This window comes from Dermacentor albipictus, chromosome 2, assembly GCF_038994185.2.
Source record: "Dermacentor albipictus isolate Rhodes 1998 colony chromosome 2, USDA_Dalb.pri_finalv2, whole genome shotgun sequence".
In the NCBI taxonomy this organism is placed as follows: Eukaryota; Metazoa; Arthropoda; class Arachnida; order Ixodida; family Ixodidae; genus Dermacentor; species Dermacentor albipictus.
The window spans coordinates 51,745,875-51,771,709 of record NC_091822.1 but is presented as its reverse complement, the minus strand read 5'-3'; the positions used below and the strand labels follow the sequence as shown (position 1 = coordinate 51,771,709).

General features: G+C 45.9%; 1 protein-coding gene and 1 long non-coding RNA gene across 3 annotated transcripts in view; one reads left to right on the top strand and one right to left on the bottom strand.

Moving 5' to 3' along the window:
* The window catches only part of LOC135904279 (pancreatic alpha-amylase-like), a 71,016-nt gene that overhangs the window by 5,589 nt on the left and 39,592 nt on the right, over window positions 1–25,835 (bottom strand). Inside the window, exon 5 of the mRNA XM_065434911.1 lies at window positions 7,121–7,496. Within this exon, the coding sequence (XP_065290983.1) occupies window positions 7,121–7,496 (376 nt within the window). The remainder of the gene's footprint in view (window positions 1–7,120; window positions 7,497–25,835) is intronic.
* On the top strand, window positions 15,163–22,281 carry LOC135904280 (uncharacterized). 2 transcript variants are annotated; one of them, XR_010565078.2, is made up of 3 exons: window positions 15,163–15,271; window positions 16,394–16,499; window positions 22,217–22,281. It is a non-coding gene; the product is annotated as an uncharacterized lncRNA (long non-coding RNA). The 2 variants fall into 2 exon arrangements; XR_010565077.2 differs by lacking the exon at window positions 22,217–22,281 and adding an exon at window positions 18,531–18,707.

Genomic DNA, 25,835 nt, shown 5'->3' with positions numbered 1-25,835 from the left:
TGCTCCACATTCTTATGTTTGACGAGCAACGCAGAATTAGCGAGCTGCCTTGGTATAACTACAAATGGCTGCAAGGTCAAGTTCAACGAACTTAGAGGGAACGCTATCGAAAATTTGTGCCAAGTTCAAACGCATGTGCATCATTTACTGCTTTTGAAAAACAATTGCTTTAATATGTGCTCGACACTATAACACTGCCGTTTTCGACCACGTTTTTTTTTATGACTCTAGGTTACTCAGCAGTACAAAAATGCGGGGCGTGTTCGCTCAATGTGTCGCGGAATTGTCGCATTCGCAGCTGAAGTAAGAGCTTGAAAAGCAATTACCGACCACGTGTGTTCTTTGTTCTTTAATGCGTTATAGCACATTCACCTGGTGTCCTCGGTGAAATAAACGAGGTAGCTTCTTGGTAAGAGTAAGGGTCATTTTGGGTGACGTGCAGGCAAATTGAACAGTGAGTGGTTTAAATGGTACTTTAGAAATAAAAGCGTATGCAAGTGCTCTCGATAATTATCAGAGGCGAAGAATTTAGCGTGTTGCTCCGGCATAGCTACAAATACCACAAATAAAATTTAGCACAAAACGGTGCAATTCTGCAGCAAAATTGCATGGTAGGTTACATGGATGCCGATAAATTGCAACTTCCCAATGGAGTGTTTTAAAGTGTCGTACGGCCACTATCATCTAGGTTTCTTAATATCCCCATGTAACTGCAACACGATCTTTATATTTTTCAGAAAAAGGGGTCGCGCTAAAGGAATTTGTGACAATTCTCACGTTTATGGCATAATAAAAAAATCATCACAAACACTTACTGAACTCTCATTTTTCGCCTAATTTCATACGATCGGACGACTTTCGTCGTTGGGTTTTCCGATGTGCTCGATTAACGAAACGAGGTATATATTGTTTCTGGTTGCCACAGATATGGAACACATTATAGGCAATCTGTAGGCAAAGTTTAAAGTGTGCGGACTAATTACTGTCATTGCAATAAGTTAGATATAAAAGCGACAAGTGCCTCATAACTGTAATCTTTTACCATCAGCGCCGATGTTTTTTGCGGATGCCCAGAAAGAAATGCGAACGGAACCTCGATGAAATTTATTCAATATTGAAATGGAGGGAGTGGAAAGCGGGAAATGGCGCGCTGTGGTCAATATTTAGCCGAAGTACATTTTGTAGATGATTTACTGTCGTAAGACTTGCTTAACAAATTATCGAAACTGTTATCCGGGGCCAAGGCTTCACACGGAGCAGTCATATACGAGCAACGTTTTCAAGTCGGTGATTTAAATAAAGGCAAGTGAACATTTTACTTCCACTGCACAAAATTTGGAACCTCCCTTGAAATTTGGATGTCACTGTTCCAAACAGACAGTTTCGTGATTGTTACCGTGGATAAATGAGATGCTGAATAGGGGACGGCAAACTACAATATTACTAACGTTTATTAACATCAAAGCAAATTTTCGGTTCCGTATAGGGCGGTCACAGATGATGTAGGTCTGAAAGTTAGTGCACAAACAAAATGATGCCTTGATCATATGAAGTGGCGAAAGAGCCGAAGGAACGTGTTTTGGTAAGCACTAATTTGTTCATGTTTCTTTTTTCTTTTCTTTGCGCAGAATAAGTAAGGCTTCGGACCTGTGCTCACAAATTTCAAGCAAAGCTGCCCCTAAACTGGTAACTTCGCTAGGAGAGTGCGCATCCGTTGTAAATCTTCCGTGTTATAGTTTTCTAGTGTCCTGTGAAGTTAAACATACTGGGAGCCTATGTCGACAGCACGGTGCATGTTTCTGTTGGCAATATAACAGACAGAATTGCAAAGAAGCATCAACAAAGCTAAACACCGCGGTGCTGTGTCACGACTTGGTTGGCAGGATGCCAAGGTGACGTTCTGTGCTTAGTCCTGTCAAGCTTTTGCGTAATACACGAACTGTTCAGATGGAGCGAGAGTGTTACAAAATCCGCTGTACACTGTCAAAACAATAAAGAACACCCAAAAATAGAACGCACCATTGCTCCATATTAAAACGTCCTGCCCTCCACTTGGTAAATTAATTTTGATTAGAATGATTAGGCTACTGCTTTCTGTTTCACGTTCTTACATACATCGACAACTGCGAACACATCGTTTGACAGTGAAATGGGAAGTTTCCTTTATTAAGTATAAAAGCAGCTGAAAATATTACCTAAGTTTGTTCTCAGTAGCGATACAAGGTCACCCGTGCAACAGTATACATTGTAGTTCACAATTGTGACATCGCTACATGCCAGTCTCAGCTAGCAGGCACTGTGCAGCGGTTATATGCGATCATTCCCCTTGAACAATTACAACTACGCTGGGCATAAGCACCGCTGAAACGATTCAGGAACTCAACTAGGCATCTGCAACGCCGTGCGCACCTTCGCGTGACGTACCAATGCCAGCCACAGACCGAACGAGTGTTGCCGAAGAAGTGCTGAAGAATGGCGTTTATTGAACACCACTGTTCACTGCTCAGTAACTGTAAACGCAGTATCTAAATGGGTCTCGGGGTTCTTGGTGACATGGTAAAATGTGCCGTTCTCAGGTGCGTCAGATGCATCAGTTATGAACAAGACCTACAGGAATTCGCGCTTCGATATTGCCCCAGTCTTTTCTTGCGTAAGCTACAAAATGAACGAAGCTGTACTGTGTGTGTACACTTGCAGTATTCGGGACATCAGGTGCGCGATCATCGAGGCACCCTACAGCCTAGCGCTGGAATCTCCGAGGCCATGGAACTAGCGAATAATCCTCTGCACGCTGCGCAGTGTCCAGCTAAACATGCAAGCGCGCCACGTTAGGGTGATTTAAGAAATTGTTGTAGGCTTCTGTTCAAACACAAAATAAAGGAAGAAGGTGGATCGTACTTTCTCAAAGAGATTTTCATGCGATCTGTAAAACCAGGAGAATTCTACAGTGAGCCAGCTGTTTCAACGTGCTTAATTTTGAGCGCAAAAACAGAGAAAGGGTCAGACTTAAGAATCTATACAAAGATGGAACACCAATAGCAAACAATATACTGTTTATTCTTCAGAAACTCTAAAATGTGCTGATATGTAGCCACATAGCATGCACAACGACGCCTTCTCCGGTTTTAACAACGCCGTCTATTATCACCAATTTTTCTGCTGAGAGTTACTTCAGCTGACCTCTTCTGAGACCTAAGGAAATTATGTTGACTTATGTGCCACGAGGCGTAACCTGCGGGACTATAACGTAAAGCTATGCCAAGCTGTTTCTATTGCGATTCTGCAATTAGCCCTCCACGACAGGTCGAAAAATTGTCGGGCCACCCCCACTTTGCTTGTCTGTCACTTGATGTCACGATAACCGCGAGGACTGCCCATCTGTTATCATGTGTGCACACTGATTGTGCATGATCTGACCAAACAAAAGAAATATTCATAATTGGAAGCTTTTTTCGTCATTAGCCCTCTCCAATTGGTCAAAAGTTTTTAGGCTGCGCTCACTTCACCTGTCTGTCACACAACGTCACAATATCGCGATAGCTCACCAGGGAAAAAATACTGTGTACGCAATAAAGATGCGTTGTCATGTCGGACAAAACTGCACTTTATTTTTTTCTGAACAGACGGAGGTTGCCCCGTTCTGAAACTGATAGAACATGGTTGTCAGCCGATCGTTTGGCGCTCGCTGCCATGGTTCCCGGGGTGCTTGCATTTACTTCCGTATAATATAAATTTTGGGTAGCAATAGAGAGTTGTCGAGCCCTATCCGTATGTAAACGGTATCACTCTGTCAACTCTTCTTTGATGAGGATCCGTTTTAGCCGCATTTTTAACGTTCCATTGAACGCTGTCGCGATCGGTGACCAGCCACCGCAACCTAAGGGGACAAAGTTCGATCGCAGACGCTGCCACCGCCCTCCTCAGCCGGTTATCTATTTTCACTGGGCTGGCCCTGACCCACCGAAACCCACTACACTTGAGGATGCTTATTGCCTTTCGTGAACCAATTAGATAACGAAAAAAATTGGAGGAAGCTTAAGCTTCGCCTTTAAGAATGGAAAGCGGTAGCACGCTTCCAGGCAACTGGAGCGTATGTAACCGTAATATATACCTGAAAACACTTGCCGCGAACGCCATTCACGAAGGCGAGCTTTGTGGTGGAAACACGGCCCCTCGCGTGGGCCGCAATGCGGCGGAGGCGAGCACCAGTAGGAATAAAGGTAAGGAACCCGGCGTGCGGCTTCGTGGCCCCGAAGACATCCGTCGTGCCGGCGCGGGCAAAATGGCGGACGCCGTGGCCAGTTTGTGTGTGTGAAAGGGTTTCTTTGAGTTTTCGCGTAACATAATTATGTTTTCTCATATAGTCAAATTACAATCCAAGAGCTATCATGTCAGTAGGTTGTGTGCAAGTCCTAGTTTACGATTTTTCTACGTATGTAAGCTTGAGAAATTCAATTATTACAGGCAATTTCTTGCATCATATCAAAGGCCTGGGAATACATGGTTAGAAAATCTGGCGATGCGACGTCTGAGCAGGGGGGGGGGGACACTCCCCGGTTCCGGTGGCACAGGAAATTGGCGCCATCTCTGTAATGGGCGACGCAAAAATCCGTTTCCCTTGCATGGCCTCGTAGGTCGTCGCGCGCACGCGCGCCGATTCAGGTGGCCAAGCCCTTCCCCCCCGCTCAACTCCTCTCCCTACGCCCTCTCTCGTAATACCCTCTCAACTCCCTCACCTTCGACTGTCTACGCGCCCGCGCCGCCGTGCCATCCCCGCCGGCCCGGCTGCTGCTTAGTCCGCTACGTAACGCTTTATTTTTGTTATCTACTGTCATCGAGATGCGTGCGCTGCTGTGCGTTGACCGACATGGCTAGTTTCGTCAGTTCTGTGGTCCTCGGTAGCTGTGTGCTTGTGCTCCGCGATGTTTCACCCGTTTCACGACTCGTACCGCTCGTGCATCGTGCAGTGGTGCACAAATACCTCAAAAACAAGTCCTGCAAGGTTGTTCCGGGTGCCCAAATACAACAGGTGAGCGCTCAGACGCAAGGACATCAGAAGGCGCATGTACACGAACACAGCCCTGTCCATTTGTGTACTCCATGAGGCTCCGGACGTCGTTGCGCCTTGATTGTGCTACACTTTCCTCTTCCCGGTAGAGAAAGCTAACAAATAGATGTTCCTCCTCATTGTCACTTGGTCTGTGACTTGTGTTTTTCTGTGCCAAGTCTCATTATGCAACTTCAGTAACTTGCCCAGCTTTCCATACCGCCCTCAGTGCTTTTTCTGTGGATCACGTTCTACAAACCAACAAACAGCTGAAAAATTACTGTTAGTGTTTGTGTACTATCTCAGTAACCCCCGATGGGAAAACCGCGCGAACAACCTTCATGTGTAGGCATGATACGCTTTTTTTTTCCTCTGGAAAGCATGAGCATTGCTAGTGTCCTACATGCAGATTTTTGCAGTTCGTGTTTATTATACAAGGGAGAGCCCAGTAGGTACGACTTAGTGCTTTAAGTGACGTAATTTTATTGCTAAGCATTACATTCGGGTAGAAAGAAAAGTCGTGTTGGCTTGTTTTACCTGATCTTTGATTGAGGAATAAGCCTTTCTGCGAATGTTTTCTATGTGCTGCTGCAAAAGCCGACTATCTTCTGTTCCCCTTTCCACCGTTGCTCAAGTTGTGGCCAAGTGCAAAATAATATGATAATGTGTGTTTCAGTTTTTAGTACAATGTTATTTTTTTCTACCATGTTTTTTTCAATTTGTTCAGCAGTAATGAACATGTCAAGCAGTTCATATACTTTCGTGCAGATTTATAAGTAAGCTTTCTTTTGGTATGGTTCTCAGTCAAACAATGTTAGCATTTTATTCTATTTTTCAGGTATTTTGCGTGTCATTGTTTTTGACATTACCAGTGAGTTTTCCCTTTATATAGTTGCCATGACTATGTCATACACGTCGTCCAATTTTGTGCAATATCTTAGTGCACATATCAGGAGCTCGTCTACATTTCGGTCTTGAGGACGTTATATAAATATCTTTTTTTTATGTGTGTACACGAAAGGGCCTTCGTGTTTTCTAGCGCTTTCTTTTGTTATTTCACCATCTGTGAACTTTTGTCTTTAGTACTCTTGTATATGTCATGCACCTCTCACTTTTGCTCATTTTTTGAGCGTGTATAACACCACGTTGTAAGAAAAATCTCTTTTCGGAAACGAAGTCAATAAAGCGAGACTAAACATCAATTGTGTTGGAAGTGGAATTTTTTTTATGTCCCGGCACATGCTGGTATAATATAAGTATGGGCAAGACTGCGTGCGTGCCAACGCATAGCCCACGGCGCGCCACGCGCCAGCTCGCAAGCAATGCCAATGCGCGGCGTAGCGCGCGCATTGCTTGCGAGCTGGCGCGTGGCGCACGGTAACAGGCGCGCTATAAAAAAGAAAAAACGCGCCGCTTGCGGGTAAAAAGAAAAAAAAGTGAGCGGCGCGCGCGGCAAGGGGGAAAGGGGGTGAAGCGGGTTGGCATAATAAAAACAAAAATGAAAGAAAAATGTTTGGGAGAGGAGGTGCCGCGCGGCTGCTGTTGCCATGACAACGTTAACAATCATGTGCGCCGCCATTTTGCTTAATGCGTCGCCCATTGGTTAGGGCCGTAACTGAAGGGGACCTTGGCGCTAGCGTCGAAAGAGCGTCTGCTCGAAAACGGCCAATGGGGTGTATACGGAGTGTCCCCCCCTGGTCTGAGGCCGGGTTTCCTGCGACGCGGTCTACTTAACGCTGTCGCCTTAAAACCGGTCACCGTAGGCAATGCTGTTTACATTGAAAGCAAAGAAAAGTGACCTCGTCAATGAGGATAACCTTTGATTGGGCAATTCGAACAATGATGCGGGTTACAGCCTGAGGCTTATGTCAATGGTAACGTGATTGGAATGAGAAAAGATTGGAATAGTTTTACGTTATAGGGCCCTTGTGGCACCTCCGTAAGGTCTGACTTTTCTGGAATAGGGAGAGCAAAAACACTTATATGACAAATTCCTGAATGACGCAATCCTGCTCTTATGCCGCAAGGAGGCGGAAGTGTGGTGCACGTTTACTTACGGCGGAGCTGGCTTACCTGTGCTCGCATATCCATCCGCCTCCGCACGTGTTGTCGCTGTGCCGAGTGACGCGTTGGATGTCCCACGCGGCATCCGACGGCGGTCCAAACCAGGCGTTTCGGTCCACGCCATCCTGGAAATCCCGGGGCCAGCGGTAGCTGCTCATAACGCGAGGCAGTCCGTATGGCCACGCAAGTAGGAAAACGTTGGCCATCTTGTACAGGCGGGGCTCGAAAAACGTCAGGATGTCCGCGCCACCAGCTCCGTGGCCCCTCTGGTTGTCATGGTTGTCCACGAAAGTCACCGCGTCTCCACCCGGAAGGAAGCCCGAGTCCTCGCCGAAGTTTCTAAGGTACTTCAGCAGCTGATCCGGTCGTTTCCTAAGCACGGCTCCTTTAAAAAAAGAACAATATGCAAGCCGTCAGACAAGATGCAATTGACCGTGCAAGCTTTCTCGTTTGGAAAACTATTTAGCAGCTGCAGTTTGATGCTTAAGATGTCACTGGAGCATATTGGCTGCATTTCTTACCATGAATTATTACTAGTCGGGCGGTGAAAACTTATCGCACAGATGCGTTCCGCATCATAATTAAAGATAAAAGCCGGCCCTTAATTAATGATGAGAGCCTGCCAGACGAGAGACATATTTCTAAGCCAATAAGTGACAAATGGAGCAACACTGAAGCACATGTCGGCGGCAGCTTGTGAGTGTGCCTCCGCTGCATAGTCACGCATCATTTAACAGTAATACTCTAGGTTAAATATCCAGTACACCGCATGAGGAAATGCGTTAGTAGAATATAATAAAAGGTAAATAGTGGATCCGCCAGTAATCTCTTGTGGCCGACTTAGGCTCTCAACGCTCGTAAGGGATTGCGCTGAAATACACCAGCGATGACTTCCATTTCAGTTTTGCTTTACAGCACAGATCTTTGGCATCCGTTCCTGCGGTGAGCGTCGCTGTTTTCCCTCGTAACCGAGTGAACGAACACAACGAAGGATGAAAGCGAAGAGAGCGCGAGGAGGAAAGCTCAGTATGAGACGAAAAGTGCGCCGCGCAAGACACCTTCGCGGCGACAATGGGCACGTTGCAAGTGCTAGGTGGCGCCCTGTCTTTCCGACCCCTAGCGCCATCTGACAAATAGTTGCGCGAATGTGGTAGGATAACTCACGGCGTCGGCAGCCCGCGCTGCGTGTTTGGCGTCCTGTCAAACGGTAGCGATGGCGCGAAACAGCGTGCCGATATTAATTTTAACTGGGTTTCGGGAATTACAAGATCTTCATAGCTATTTTAGTGAAAAGAATTTAGAGAAAGGAAGTCATCTATTTGAAGTGGGGCACGTCTACGACGTGAGGGAAGTGTTGAACTCGCACTGATCGGAAGTGACTGCTAGGTTTATTCCGCAAACGAAAAATAATGCACCAGCGAGAAGCGTGAAGCTCAGCGTAAGTTACTTCGTTATCTACGGTGTGGACGCATGAAATCGTAAGCGAAAATGATTCTTGAAGATCGGCGCAGCAGACAAATCCTAGCGGGGAGCTGCTATTGCCGTGCTGGCATCGCAAGGAAGTGCATGGACGCCGCGGTAGTTTCCCTGTACATACAGGACGGCAAATACGAATACAAAACATCTCATCCAAGAACGTGGGGCGTACGAACGACTCGTAAGACTTACCAGAGGTATTCTAACGTTGCTCTCCCCAAACACAAAAAAAGGGAATGAACTTACCAATTGTGTTAGACTACGCTGGGAAAATATTTTCGCCCAAGTTACTGGAAGTGCGATACTTTTATGTTGCAATTTTTCAGTGCGTGCAAAGGTCGTTCCAATAAACCACGTTGTCAAAAATTTTGGTGATCTCATCTGCCCTTCGTTGATATGCTGGGCGCAGAAGGGTGTATGCCAGCTCAGCCGGCTGCAAGCCCTCCTCAAATCTCTCAGCAAGCCCTAGCGCTGTTTGAATGGGAGAGGATTGGGAAAGAGTTCCACAGTTTAACTGCGGTACAAAGTGGGAACAAACTACTTTGTTTGATGCATATCGTGGTACGCACTGCAGGCAGTGGCGTAGCAAAGGGGGGTGGGGGGGGGGGGGGGGGGCGTGGGCTCCGGGTGCAAGGGGCCAGTGGGGTGGGGGGGGTGTCATATACGTCTGGAGACACACGGAAATTGTTGATATCCTCGCCTTCCTCCAATAAACCCCGGGGGGGGGGGGGAGACAGAAGACCTATGGGCCCCGGGTGCCAGACGACCTATAGCTACGCCACTGACTGTAGGTGTCCCATTGCTGCCATCATTGCTGTAAAAGCAAAGAATTCAGCGTTATAACGCACTTGGCATAACGCCGGAACATAAAACAGCTTATGCCGTCGGACGAGCGCTATCCAGTGTTGACGCCGTTCTGCTTCATACGGTCGGCTTGGAAACCTGTAAAACTTTGTTCCTCGTGAGTTGGTGTACGTGCTGTTGCAGCCCACTACACAACAGCTCGGGCTGCACTTCGGCATTGCCCAGAAAAGGCAACAGCTACGCGCGAAACAGTGCACATACAGGCTTTCCGAACGCAAGCGGGCCGGTCGTATCCTGCCGGTTCCGCGCTCGTCGCCGCGAGGGGCGCCCTAGTAGGCGCGGGAACTATGGCTATGAGAGGGTGCCAGAGTGGCACGTGTCGTCTGTATGGGAACAAAGCGCTGCATGAGCAGAGGTCTGTCTGCGGCAGCTGCTGTAAAGCGCGCCCACGTGTAACCTACGCGCCGCCTCTCGCGATCTCCCGAATAGCGAGGAAGTCGCGCCAAAACGTGTCGAGCGAGGCAGATTGGTCGCGAAATGAAATCGCGCAGACAGCTGCACTCAAATTTCGCATTAGAGAATGTCGTAACCGTCGGTGATTTTCTGGTTTGACCGACCGACGTTGCATGCTTCATCGAGTGGTTTCATTTCGCGCTTGCGCCACTACTCACTTTTTCTTACGATGAGAGCGCAAGGGCATTGTTTCACATAATTTAAAAACTTTGTTTAATTTCATGTGGATTACGTTTCATGCTCTAACTTAAGGCAAGAATCATGCAGCACTTTTATGAGGTGCTGAGCAATTGTACTGAGCTTTATGGTGTGTAAAATGGTAGTTCTCATAGTTCACAGGGGAAGATGTATCGTAAATAGATCTTGCTGCCGAAAGCTAACTGGCTGTGTGTTTTTGTACGTTTAACAAAAAGAAAACTTGCGAGAACTAAAGCTTTCCCAGTACACAGGCGAGCAATAATATACGCACCTGCACGTACGATGCCAGTAACACAATAGGACACGTTACCAGAATAAGTGCAATGAATACATCGCAGTCAGATGCGGAAGAAAATTACGAAAGAAGTGCTCTCACGATCGCTGTCGACGTTAATGCGATTAGCTGTTGAGAAATGTAGCAACACGCCGTATTTATGAAGTCACGTTTTTTTAACATATGTTGTGGTGATTCTTAGGCTTTCGTTGCTTCGGATATATGCAAACATGTACCGCCATTTCCCAAATTTGCTCCATTTGCCCGGTCGGCTGCCCGATCCACCATACTTCGCTTATCCGCTCATGCAAAATATGACATTCGATCCCACCGGCATTGTCCAAGTAATTGAATCATTGAAGAACTCGTCATCCACGGCGGTAGGCAGTATCAATGTCAAAGTGCTAAAAAATACTAAACATGTGCAGCCTGTTTTTATCACTCATATTCCAGGAATCGATTAACAGCGCTCCAATTCCACAAGACTGGCAGGTGGGCAAGGTCATCCCAGTCTTCAAGAAAAGATGCCGATCATCACCGAGTAACTACTGCCCTACTTTCATAACAAGCGCGTCTTGTAAAATAATGGAACATATTTTATTCTCGCGTATTGCTAACTTCCTAACATTCGTCAATTTTTTCTGCCAAGTAAACATGGTTTCCGCAAAAATTACTCATGTCACACTCAACTTGCTCTTTTCTTGCACGACTTACATTCAAACCTAGATCGTAACATCCCGACTGACACAATATATTTAGATTTTGGAAAAAGTGTTCGATAAAGTCCTCCATGGTCCCCTCTTAATAAAATTATCCTGTTCTAACATTAATCCTTGTGCTCTAAGCTGGATTTGGGGGTTTTTAACTGACCGTCAGCAGTTCGTGTACTCTAACTCACAAACTTCATCCTTAACAACCATGCTTTCAGGCGTACCTCAAGGTACCGTGCTTGGTCCCCTCCTTTTTTTGACATACATCAATGACCTGCCTTGTAATATTTCTTATCATATCCGACTCTTCGCAGATGATTGTGTGGTTTACCGAGCAGTTACTAACCACACCGACCATTTGGCTTTACAAAATCACCTATCGCGCATACAATACTGGTGTAACACTTGGCTTATGTCATTAACTGTAGCTAAAACCGTGTTAATATCCATTCATCGTCGTCGTAATTACGATACGCCTAATTATAGCATCAATAACATGCAGATTGCAACAATTGATTCATTCAAATACCTCGGTGTGTATATCTCGCGTGACTCAACTTGGACCTGTCACGTTAGCCACATAACAAGTTCTGCTAATCGTACTCTACGTTATCTAAGCGGTAAACTTTTCTTCCCTCCTCTCTCTACTAAACAATTTGGTTTTCTAACCTTTGTGCGGCCAAAGCTGGAGTGCGCCGATGCTACTTTTGACTCCCACCACAATAAACTTATGAACGCCTTCGAGTCGATTCAGAACCGCGTGACACGATTTATTGCGTCAACTTATTCGTACCCCCCCCCGCCCCCCATTTATGCATCTCAGCACTAAAAGCCCAAATAAACTTACCCTCTCTAGCCTCACGCCGCAGAACAACACATCTTATCCTTTTTCATAAATTTTTCCATTCTTTGCCCTTTCACAACACGTACTTAAGAAGAGCACATCGCATTACCCGCACCACTCACGCCAACACATTATATCCCCCACAAGCTCATAGCATCATTTCTGAGCAATAATTTTTTCTGCGAACAACACGAGACTGGAATGGCCTGCCCACCGAAGTTGCCACTATCCCACTTGCATTCAAGTGGCTCACCGAAAATATCGCTTTGCAATTTGTAGTATCTTTCTATGACGCTAACCAAACACTCCCTCATGTAATGTCTCAACACGACACCTTTGAAGAAATAAGCAATTAAATAAATACATTTCACTCGCTTGGCAAGGTTCACAAAAGGTTGGCGGCATGATGAAGTTAGCATGACGCCACAGCAATTACGACGATTGGATGACGAAGAAAGAATGACATTGGCGGAACGACAAAGTTGGTACACTGTAAACAAAAGTTAGCCGACATTGGGGTTTTTGCGGCTCATGAGCTTTGAAGACTACCTTGCACCAGAAGATTACTCTGGCATGCGGCAGTAAAATGCGTTACATTACATCGTTTTACTACCACCTCTGAGAAACGTAGTAAAAGGATGTCATGAGCCGGCTTTACGACGTACAGAGTTTTAGATCACGTGACCAAAAACCATCTATTGAGAGTTTAAAACCACGTGATCTGGAACCAACCTGAAGATCACGTGATTAAATACTACCACTTTACTCCCCAAGGTTGCAAGCTCCGCCCAATCCAGTTAAGCCTACGCTCGGCGACAGGCACGGCCGCGGCAGGAATGGTAAAGATCGATGCCGTGGCGGTGCATCCACCAGCGGAACGGCAGAACGTTGGAAACTTGGAACGTCTGTATACTACATACGTCGCGTAAGAGGTGTCTCAAGTGGACGCGGCTTCCTGCCGGCGCGCCGCCCGTTGCACGACCGACGAGCCGATCGACTGCATTGCGTCAGTGCGAACTCATCGAAAAATAATGTTCCGATTCCGCTCTGCACGGCGAACCGGCGTGGCATTGCTCGCATTCAGCGACAAAAATCGCCTCAAGAATCGTTCCTGGACCGATCCTCTCTACGGCAGGTAAATATCTTGCCGTTCGCGAGGGATACCGCCATCGGCCGGCAGCCTACAAACGGCGAGTTGTCGCGTCTGCTGCTCCGGCCGGAAGCAAGCGTGTCGGTCAAAGTTCATTGCCGAGCACAAGCCCACTTTTTCATGCTTATACGAGCGAGAAAACGACTGTTTCTTGTCCACTTTGAAGCTGTGAACGGAATCGTCACGACCCACTGTAGCACAAAATAAACAAAACGTTGGTTAGTTGTAGTGACAGTCAATGGAAAGCCTCACGCACTAGAAATAGATGCGATCATGTCGAGCGGTCTCGCCAATTCAAGGTGAGGGCACATAATCTCGTAAACACCACAGCTAGCGCTGTAGGAAGCGTGTATACGAGCGGTGGTCATGAATTTGTGCTCAGTAGGCGTCAAAGAAGCCCGTAGGCCATCCACCATTGCAAGCAGACGGAGGTGCACGGACGGCGCGCTGATGGGCTCGTGTTCGCCAACTAAAGCGGGAGACACACGGTCCGATTCGGTGTCCGATCCGGCGTCCGACGCGCCTGAACGGCAGCCGGAATCGAGGTGTTTTGCCGTGCCGAAGCGCCGGATCGGACGTCCGGCGTGCGACAAACCGGGCAAATTTTCATCGTCCGATGTGTCCGACAACCGCACACTCCGCACCGTCGTTTGGCCGCAGCTGATGTGACGTTCTCTGACGTTCCCTCCACGGAGGCGGCGCTGGCAGGCAGGTTTCTCGCCGTATTTTTTTTTTTCCCTTGCCTGCTGCAGTTTGTTGCCGACACGAAATAGTTACCAGTTCAATAAAGTTATCTCGAACATGTGCTTATGATGCAAAACAGCGCCTAGTACACTAGCACTGAGCTACCGTCGAAATCGGAAGCCGCGACGCGAGGGCCTTTCCGCGGACAAACAGCACACACCGATCTCTATGCACGACCGTCCGAGCGAGGCTGCTCGCTTCGCTTGCACGTTTGCCCTTCGCAACGACTGCGTCGAGTAAACCAATTGTATTTGATTACGGGCTACCTAAGTGCACAGCGTTAATTGTTTTGGCAAAAATAAGCCCTCTTCATCGAGCTCGGGCTGAAACAAGCGCCGTCGGCCGCAGCGTCCGCCTAGCTATGCCTGCCGGCCGTATCGCTGGCTGTTACCGGAGCCGTCAGTGGACAACGCGCCGTCGTGAAGTGTTCTGTCACTTGCAGGGGCATAATTCTATTTGCAGTGTTCACGTAAAGCGAAGCAGTGTTGTGCAGAGTTTTTATATTGCGTTTCTCGACGTGAATCTGAACTCAAGCTGGGGGGGGGGGGGGGAAGGGGACGAGGGCTGGATCTGGGCGGAGCTTACGCGCCGCTCGACCGTTCGGATACACGCACGTTGGATCGGACGCCGAATCGTACCGTGTGTCCCCTGCTTAAAGCTCGCTCATGGTTCGGCGTTAGTCCCTGTATATTCTTTATAAATAAGGAAGCCTACCTAGGCACTGTAAACCCAACAATTGGGGCCTAAATGCCTGCCCTCCTCCCAGCTACAGTTTCGTTTGGCGACAAAGTCTGATTTCGAAGGCCGTGCTTTTGCAAACTGCATGCGACTGAAGCGGTTGCGAATCTTGAAGGCGACATCCGCTTCGTTTTTTTTATATATACAGTACATTTTCTTAAACTGCGTATAAAAAAGTGCATATTTATACAAAGTTAACACTTTTGGAACCAAGAAATTTGTTAAAGTGTCCCTACCGATTGTTGTTAGGAAATAAACACGCAATTTTCTCATTTACGACACATTTTTCTAAAAACCGCAGAGTGGCGCCACTGTAGTATTTGTTTAGTCGACATACCACGTTGGTTGTCAGAAATGCACACTGCAGTAAGGCGGTATTTGAGTTATATTTTAGAAGTGCCTAGACAAAATGTGCTCCTTGTCGTGTGCAGTAACCATCGCAAACCCTCCGGACTCGTGTAACGCCGTTAGTTCGCCGTGTGTTTCGTGCGATCTACCAGTGTCGACAGTGAGTGTCCTACTACAGCGCCCGTCCGAGATGCCTTTGTTCTGCCAAGCTGCCTGCAAACGCTCCCGTGAAAAGTCTGGTACTGGAGCTTGCTTTTGTGGAGCTGGAGTTCATCGGAAGTTCTACAGTGCTTGCGCCAGAAAGACGTCGGTGCCTCGGTACCTTTGAGACGAAGGAGCGTTGGCCAAGTCTTTTTGAAAGGTAAGCAAGTTTGGCCCTTGCGCGCATTCTTGAACTTATGATTTACGTAATGAACGTTGTGTACTAGCTAGAGCAAAGCGCTTTCTGATCGTAGGTTGGCCGTCTTGCTGTGCACATTTAGCAAGCAATTTCACGAAGGCTTCCTCTGATATTACAGCGTACTTGCATTCTGCTGTAAAATATATGCTATCCGCCTTGATTGCTATGCCTGAATGGGCACACAATTATGAAAACACTGAAAGTTGCTGTTCGTTCGGTAGTTTTCTGGCAAGAAGTTATTCGTTATATATGCATTCCCGCAAGTACAGTACATGTGTAATGTATCCGTCGATGTATCATGGGCTTCGCGCGTTGGCACACGATTCCTATGTTTGACGCTTAAGCGGATAGAAGCTTGTATGAAGATTCTTGTATGTATACAGTTTGGTTTGGAGGACCACGTCGCGAGAACCTGTGTATTGTTTATGTTATTGAGTGTCTTCGCGTATTTGTCTTCTATGTTGCAAAACCGACATACGCCGATATTACAGTAACGAAGTTTATTTTTAATCGAGACATTTCAGACACCGGCCTTTAAGAAAGGCATAGACCAGCTAATTCTTACGAACGGGATGCCAGCTCTTGCAATCGTAGGTTATACGGGAGTGCGTAATAAAGTAAGGACTGCGATTTTGTAGCGATACTTACCCCTCGATTCTATACCACTCTTGTCGCCCACCGCAAACGACCGGCTGTTCCAGTACGTAGCACGGGCCGGGGCGGCGGTCAGACCACTAACGAAAAGGAATAGCATCGCTACAAAATCGCGATCTAGCTTTCAGAATGCTTTTCATGTGCTCAATATTTTTGTTTAATCCAATGCGCCACGTTTTACTGCATATATGAGTTTTGTTTTTGATTGTCCTGGTAGCCTGTTGTTGCTGATTTCGTTCCTTCCTGAAACTTCACTTGTTACAAAATATCAGTGTAACCTCCTTAGATATAACAAAGAGACATTTGTGCAACCAGGCGCAAATTCATGCAGCTGGCTGTGTGAGACTCTTTGCAATTCCACATGACACTGGTAAATCACAAATTCCCAGGTTCACAGCACAATAAATTAAACATTTCTTACTTTTGAAGGCTATGCGGATTCTGGAGGCATCCCTACATCGAGCAGGAACCTGCTGCACTGCTGGAAGCTGGACAGCACGACAATAAAGCACGTGATCTGTGTGCTTTCTCAAAGGTGCGTACAAAACTGGCGCTGCCTTTCGAGTTGTAGGATACATTTGTGTTATATGCAATCATTTTACTGTATTGCCATTTTCAGGATTTCTAGTGGCTGATCACGAATTTTATGTTTTGGTGGAGTGCCTTCAGTTTAATGAATTTACCTAAAGTAGCCTCCTCTGAGTTAAATATAATTGGGCGCTTGAGTAATTATACCTTATATACTCCGTATAGACTATATTAATCTAGCCAAAATGCCTTTTTAAGAACCATGAATTCAGATTTCGTGCCTTGAATAAGGTGCTCTAGAGTGTCTAGAAAAATGCGTTGTACCACCTAAAGACATGGTTTACGCAAAAGTGCCTTAAGCAATGCTTTCGCACAAAAGTTGTATCAAGAGTTTCAAAGAAGCCTGTGTGGTCGGTATGAAACATGACAAAGACAGACATAGACCAACCAAATACAACAATAAAAGCAATACATTTTGGCTTCCATATGGAAGCCTTGTTCACAATAAGACTAAAAAAAGTGGAAGTGCATATTTAATTACGTAAGTTTTAGCATACGATGGGCGTGGGTTCCTTGGTTTCAGATAAACGTGTGTCCTGTTGATTGCATCTCCAGGGAATCCGGGTACAGTCATGGCTTCCAATTTCTTTCCTGGCCGATTATGCTAGACACTATCCAGTCACTATTGTGTTTAGTCATTGCTGCATGCTCCACTCCAAGCATTTGATGCCACTCTTTTCTCATCCACATCGTTCTGATGTTGGCGTAGCCATTGCTTAAAGTTGCCCATTGCTCTAATGTAGATAGTATTCATTTACACATGTTATGTTTCAAAGGTCAGAATTCATGTCAGTAAAATTTTTGATACGGTTTGTTACTGGGATGGCTACCTCGTTGGTTTAACATGGCTTGTCACTGGGATTGCTCTCTTGTTTGTTTAGCTTCTTGTCGGGTTCTTATGGATTTGATTTTGTGCACAATGAGATGTTACACACACGCCTTGCATACACATGAAAAAAAGCTTTACAGCAGAGATAACATATATGCATGGGCATATATATGTGTCAATAAAAAACTCGAGCCTCATTTCTGCCGACAGGAAAAGAAGTTATTTCTCCTCGAGGCCATGACTGCTTGCAATAATGAACCTTCAAGAAACGGTTTTCTTTAATCCGTATTTTTGATATCTAAATGCTTATGTGGCATGTACAAACTGCTTGCATCAATTTCTCATTGGGATGAGGGGTCTAAATTTTAAACTTGAGTAATAATTGCAATAAATAACTCATTTCACCTGTCTTCTTATGACTCTAAAATTCTATGCTTCTACCTACCTTGCAAATCGTCCTTTTATGAAATTAGTTTGATGAGGCCCAATATACAGGGCTTTCTAAATTGAAGGTATCAGTACCTATTAAAAACTGTGCTAAGAAAATGCTGCTTGTGTATGTGGTTTATTCATTTCTCAGACAAAAGCTTTACACCCAAGTGCAGTCAGTAAATCGAAAACAAGTGCGTCTTGTTCAATAGTTCTCGAGCACTTGTGCGTCACTATAGTCGGATACAAATTTAGAAAACAGGGGAGGCCCCGCCCAGATTAATGAAGCGCGACGTCCGATTGCCTCTGCGACTAAAATAATCCCGCTCAAAAAATCGTGCTTAGGAAACGCGCAATTCTCAGTATAAATAAAGACTTTGATGACTGGTTTAGTAGAGCTCTCATGTGCTACAGCACATGCCAGATCGCGACAGAAAAATAACCCCATGCCTTCCACAACGCTGCCCGTCGTCTGCTCTTTAGCTTCATTGCAAGTGGCAAAAGTAGAAAGAGCAACTCTGCATGGCATTTGTGCTTGTTTACATGTACACGGCCCATTTACTACTCCTGTTCCGAGCTTCAAATGAATCAGTTGCTACTGAACCAGTACTTATATAAAACAATGCATTTATCGCAACCATTACAAACCCAAGATGCTCAGTGTCAGCGAAAGCACCGTGTTAAAGGTGAGGAGGGAGGTCACAGCTTCGCATATTTCAGGTGGCAAACTATCGACGCCCTCGCGAAAACGCCCACAAAATGTGGAGAAAAGAAGAAGCAGCACGAAGAAGGACACATGTGCGCTGAGGTCGTGTGCACGATTTCTTTCACCACAACGAGATACCGACGATCGAGATCTCACTAACGAGTTCTCGAAGCGTATATTGTGTTATGTTTGTGCCCTGGGATTTGCCTGACGGAAGGCCAGTGCTATGGTTTGTCGACTGTGGAGGCAGCATTCATCCCCGCATGGTGCCTGCCTGCTTCGGACACGACTACGTGCACGGCGTCCATGACGGAAGCAGCCACCGGATCACGGACTGCTATTCGGCCCCTCCCCGTCCTGGCAGCAATGCAACCCCCCCCCCCCCCCTCGTTTGTCCGGCGGCGCCCACACCACAAACGACTCCCGCTGTGTTTGGGACAGTTTCCAAAGGAGGGCTTTGTTTCGACCCGGTGCCTTGCAGTTGGTTCCCTTTGTCCTATGCGGGCCATAAAACTTGCCCGACGCACCATTCTGACCGACCGCCAAATCGTCCTGACGCCGCAGCGCGGTTCAAGGAAGTGCCGGCCACTGAGAGCGGCGTTAGGACCCCGGAGGCTGCCCGGACCCTTTCTCTCACGACCTTGTTTCGTCCTTGGGGACTGTCTGGGGGATCTTTGGACGGAGGGGTGTTATTTAAGCAGCTTGCAGCTGCTCTGTTGGTCTCTATCCTGATAACGACGACAACATGTAAACATTGTATAAAGAATTATTCGCAGAGAAAACTCTCCTCGTCTCTGACTCTGCGTGAAGCGAGGTCCAGACCTCTGCCAGCCACACATACCTCGGCAAGCGCAACAATGGATCTCCCATCACTGAAGCGGTGTGTGTGTCAAGCACAGCAGCCAAGCATTCTCCCGTGACCTCTCAAATAAATAAGCGGTTCATTTGATGACATATTCCTTCTAATGGAAGCCCAATTCTGAAAAAGCAACGTCCTGCACAGATCATGCTCAATATAAGCGTTGGCATGGAAACGTGCCGAAATGCCGGAAAATCTGAATGCAAATGCAGTTATTAACTCTGAATAACTATGTGGGACCCGAAATGCTCATTCGGGCAGCCACTGTCCAGCTTCACACGAAAAAGCAGTAGTCAACGTGAATGAAATTGACAGCCACTCTTAGCAGCCTGCACGCCAAAGCACATTGTGCTTTGTGTGCAGTTGTGCTGCCCCTACTGTTTTTTCCAGCCCGTTGAGATGAATAATGCCAATGTCAGAAGGCCCAAAATACTCTATTGGGCAGCCACTTATGAGCATGACGGGCCCTGTGATGAAATAACAGTCATCAGGGCACGCTTCAAAGGCACCTTTAGCAGTCTGCACGTCAAAGCCCAGTCAAGCCGTCACCACTGTTGGTGAAACGGCAGCAATCAATGCGAGAATGACAGCCACTGTTGGCAGCTTGCATGCAAACACACATTCATGTGGTGGCATTGTTTATTTTGGTTACCTGGCCTAGGCAAGTAATGCGAATAAGAGAACAATTATCAAACATCATTATAGGCCCAATATACTCAGTCGGGTAGCTATTAATAGCAGTAGTCGAGGGCACGCTTGAAAGGCACCATTACCAGTCTGCACGTCAAATCACAGTCATACCGCAGCCATTGTTGTATTTGTTTATCTGACCGGGCAAGTAACACCAATGTAAGCACAATTATTTACCCTGAATAGCTCTGCTAGCATTGTGCTAAAAATTGCTGAGTGAAGTTGAATGTGTTTTATTGAGGCAATTATTTAATTTACAAGCCATCGGCATGTCGATCAACGGCCAGGTTCAGACAATGTCATTTGTGAAGTAATAAATGGTGAAAGTTGCAAAAGCTCTCAGTGCACTACTTCGCTGGGCTCCATTCATTGAAAAATGTCTTTGCAACGGCGAAAGCGTCAGACAGAAATCACACCCCACTGCACATTGTTATTCGTGCTGAAAATTTTCGCCATCATATGTGATAGGCAGCGAAACCATTTGTTTACTAAGACTGAATGCATGAAAAATGCAACAGCATAGCAAGGTGTTTCACAATATGCAGCCTTTCATGTGCACTTCTGGCTAGCTGCCACATGCACTGATGCATAAACATGAACAGAGGTAAGAGGCAAAGTTACTCTGCAACCCACATGACGCTTTTAAAAAAATGTATCTCTAAACCTTTCTGTTTTGATAGGCGATCAAAATTTGTTTTGAGCAAGTTGGTTAATCACATTGCAGCAACAACACAAGAAACAAGGACAGAAACGCAGCGAGTAGGCAGATTGAGAAGACGAGGTAGACCAGTGAGAAAGGTTTTAATGAGATGGAAGAGGCCAGTCCTGCAGTGTACAGGAGTTAGTGCTTTGAATGAGATTGGCTAATGAAAATGTGTAAGGACTTTGCTGAAAGAAAACTATCAAAAACAAATGCTAATATAAAATGAAAGGACAAATATGAGTAAGTGCAAACACGCATGGAAGCAGGAACGCTGGCAACACAACTTATGCGTGACTGTGCCACAGCACGCATTCTACAGCTTGCGTGCGCGGTGAGCACTGGTGGAAAGAAATCAATTGACAGTGCTATACACAACACTCGAACACCGCCGTTAGACGCTCGGCTATCTCACTGTTGACAACGATCACTCACGCTAAGTTGACGGCGACAAATCTTTGCATTGGAGGCTTCTTTGTCAAATATTTTCTGTTGAGACGCTCGTAGGTTTGTTTCATGCGCGCATGCTTTTCTAATTTCTCCTCAGAATGGTTTTGCTCCATCACTTTACCCCGTCCGACGAAAAATGCAGCGACACGGTACACGAACTCACCCGCCGCTGACAGCAGGCACCAGACTTTGGCAAACTTTTCTTGTCCTAACTTCACTCAGGAGCGAAATAAAAAAGACATGAAACAAACAGGCAGGATGTGTGTTTGCAGCAGTTGCCGAGGCATCCTGTTTTCAGGCAAAGCGTAGCGCAGCATCAGCGATGCTCGCTGCAATGTTTCTTCGCCGGATCACGGCTTAGAATAAACGCACGCGGCACAGATGCCACATTGTAAGCTCGCAGTAATACTTCCGGCATGATAGACAATGACAAACAGTTTGGGAATTCACTGTGACGAGGCATTGACACGCACAGCTGACGCGACTTGGCCCAGTTCGAAGCCCGGGCGGCCATCTTCGACGGCGGGCCACCGGCCGTCCGGCGCATGACGTCAGTCCAGAGTGCGCACCCATTAGTGGATGCTCGTGTGCATCCGCCTCGGAGGAGTAAACGCCCCTGTTTTTCTAAAGTTGTATCCGACTATAATCGAGCACATCTTGACCCTTGGCCTAATACTAAATCGGGCTTGAAGCTTTCAGTGTGTGCTAATCGCTAGAACAGCACCAGATTTCATTCTGTGCCAAGGGGTGGAACGCATTTGCTTAGAGCTAGGCAGATGAATGTCTTTCTTTCGCATTGAAGTTCCCAATACTTTCTAGTCTTAGGTGAAAGTACACAGCTCAGCACAACGCATGTATGGTATACGTAAGGGTACTTTGTTCTTTAAACCGTATCAAAAAGAAGCAGCTACTTCCGTTTTTGCAAACCTTACCTTATTTCCTAACCTTTCCTTGATCAAAAGTGTAGAAAATTAATCTGTGCTTGTTCTGTTGTTTCACAGGTAGACATCGGCGACGGTGTATATGTTGAAAAGGGCCTGCTGAAGAGGCTGCGCCTGGATGCTAACAACTCGTGCTTTCAGTTTGCGGGGGGCCTCCTTAAGGCTCCTTTTACAAAAGAAGAGGTTGAAGGGAGGCGCTACACATGGATGCGCAGCGATTGTTTGTGACAGCGTCACTGCTGGCAGGCCTGGCCTGCCTTTTCGCTTTGTTCTCGGTTTTCCACGTTATCTACTCGAAAAAGGCCCACAGGATTTTGACATTTATTGAGCACTGCTTTCTGGATTTTTGCTACACAAAGCCGCAGGTGAAAGCATTGGATTTAGTCAATTTTTACAAGAACTATTGCTAGGCAAAAAAATTTTCAGATGCATATCCTCAAGAAAGTTTCTGTCACAATTATTTTGCCTAACAAAAGCACTCGTGGGTTCTGTGGCTGACAGGTTGCCCAAGCCATGTAGCACAGTGCTTGCTTTAAAGGGACACGAAAAAGAAAATTTATTTGAGCTTTATTAAATCATTCTTCTACAACACCGAAAAAACAACTCCCACCATGAGAATTGGCTTGATAAGCCAGATAACTTGCAAAAACGAAAACTGGTGTCGCCACCACCACCTTATAGTTCCTGCACCAGCTCGCTGTGATATGGAATTTGACGGTGTCTGTTCGGGTCTAGCTAATGTTCTACTGGCCAGTATTGATGAATTCTGTTGTAAAGGTGTCAAAGAATATGCTTAGTTGAAGTATGACTCCACACTGATGTGCGGGCACTGCATAAAACTTGAAAAATGAAAGTTAAATCTTCATTTTCTCTTCTAATAATCCTCTTATTGCCACAATGTTCATGAATACAGTTCTGAAAGATTGTTTTATCAGTATAAAATGATTTACTGTTTCACTTTAGTATTTCTGTAATGGACCTTCAGCAACAAAATGTGTGTTAGTATTCCACAGGTATTCTCAGCGGGGGCAAAAGCACCAGCAGCATGCTCAATGATTCTGTACCAATTGATAACTTGAAGGATGTCCTGTGCCACTAGGGTTAGGCCAACGTGGCTCTGTGTTAATCACAAGTGTATTATGCAAAACTTAATGGCCCAGAAATTGGTAATTCAGGAAGGAGTTGAATTAGCAATTTTTTTTTCTTTATCATGGACTTCTCACATTACACTTTGTCACAACGCATTCACTTTAAAGTAACTGGAGAATAAGGTGGTTTGGTATTCAGACATGCCTTCTGTGTGTAAACAGTGTTAGATGAGCAATACAAAGATACACCATAGATGCTGACTGGCAACATGAAGGGGTTTGAGGGCAGCTACAAATATACATCCTTGTAGTTGTACCTATAGCACCATGTTCAATTTGTCACACAAGCATATGGCATCCATCACAACTGCATGCCTAGAAACGGACAAGGGCAACACGCTCAATTCCCTTTTAGTCTATCTAAGAAGCACTACGATTTTTAGGCAACGAAATTGAAATCTGGCTTGTACCCATAAGTACTGCAATACAGTTGTGCAACGTGTTCCTCTTGTGTGGAAAACGGGCTGCATATGTTTTCTTTGAGCACAAGGGGGAGTGGTATCAGTTAGAGCCCCTCCATCCACGTGCCACTGCCGCTTTCTTAAGTAGCGACAACCTTTGTTGTGCGCCGCCTTTTCCCCTCACACCAAATCCGGTTCCAGCATTTCCAGTTTAAAAGTTTCCGGTTCCGGCGTTACCGCTTCCTAAAGTTGTGCTGCGGGAATTTTCGCTTTGACTGCCGATGGTGAGACGCCCACGCGTGCTTAGCAGAGCTGTGGGAGTCACCATGAGAAGAATGCAAAGGCGACAAGCTGTTGTATTCCGCTGAAGTAGTAATTCGTGGTCGCTGTTTTCTAAATGCACGAAAAACGGCAGTGGTCTCCAAGCGCCCAGGCACTACATTCCACTGTACGTTGTCTCTCGTGGCACAACCCGTCGCAGGTTGACGCGAAACAGCGAACACGATCAGATCGCTGATTGCAATAGGCGGTGGTACTTGGATGGAATCGCATTCACAGTTTAAACCGCAGCTGGTGCAATTAAAGCCTCTCCATCGACGCGAAAGTAAACAACGTTAAGAAAAACATAGCGTTACTTCCACTCGGAACAGGAAGCTGCAGCTACGGAAATTCCGCTTGACACCGAAAGCTAAGGGGGTGAGTGGCAGAGGAGCGTGGAGGAAGAGGGTAGGTTGGCGGTACTTAACCTGGTCGGCAGAAACGTGTATGGAGGGGCTTTAGTATCAGTTAATGGCTGTTTTCACATATATGTTTTGTCGTGTGTATTAGCAATCACCATTTTCCTTATCTGAGTGAGGTCATTTTTTAGAAATTTTGAAAGTTTATAGAACATGTTGCTCATGGTTGTTGCAGTTTTCTTCCTAACTATCCATTCATTGCACTGTGCACCCATGTCTTGGGCAACTAGCTGTTTGAAGGTCAGTATGCTATCGATGGGTCTAATGGTAATCTCTAGTGCCCTCTCATTTGCTTGTTGCAATACTGAAGAGTTTTGTATATTGTGTCACTTGTTTATTTTCACTGTACTTTAGTTTCACTACATCTTGAATGTGTTGTGATAGTTTTTCTTTTGCAATGAACGATATGGTGGACAGTTGCCAACACTAATGTGATAGTATGAATGCTTGCTGTATTTATCACGATTGTTTCATTTCGCTGGGGCACTAATGGTCATTAGCAGCAGATGCTAGCTGCCCTTAAGTGCAATGTTTTTATGTTGCATAGTATTGTTCATGATCCATTGAATGCACTGCACGCGCATGTTGTGGACAACTGCCTGTTTGAAGAAATTGTCTGCATATTCAGTGGGTCTAATGTGAACATCTCTACTACTGACTTAGCTTCACTACATCTTGAATGTGTTGTGATAGTTTTTATTTTGCCGTGACAGATGTGGTGGGCAGTTGCCGGCACTAATGTGATAGTACGAATGCTTGCTGTATTTACCACATGGTTGTTTCATTTCGTCTGAGGCACTAGTGGCCGTTAGCAGCAGATGTCATTTGGCCTTATGTGCAATATTTTTATGTTGCATAGTTTTGTCCATAATCATCCATTGAATGCACTGCAGACCCATGTTCTGGACAACTGCCTGTTTGAAGGAATGATCTGCATATTCAGTGTGTCTAATGTCAACATCTCTAGTACTGCCTGTGTATTTGTGAGTTAGATTTTGTATTGTGTGTCATTTTGTTTTCACTGTGCTTTAGTTTCACTACATCGTGAATGCGTTGATAGTTGTTTTTTTTTGCAGTGAGAGATATGGTGGGCAGTGGCCGGCACTAATGTGATAGTACGAATGCTTGCTGTATTTACCACATGGTTGTTTCATTTTGTCTGGCGCAGTAATGGCCATTAGCAGCAGATGCCATTTGGCCTTAAGTGCAATATTTTTATGTTGCATAGTTATGTTCATACTAATCCATTGAATGCACTGCACACCCATGTTCTGGACAACTGCCTGTTTGAAGGAATGACCTGCATATTCAGTGAGTTTTATGTGAACGTCTCTAGTACTGACTGTATATTTATCAGTTAGATTTTATATTGTATGTTGCTTGTTTTCACTGT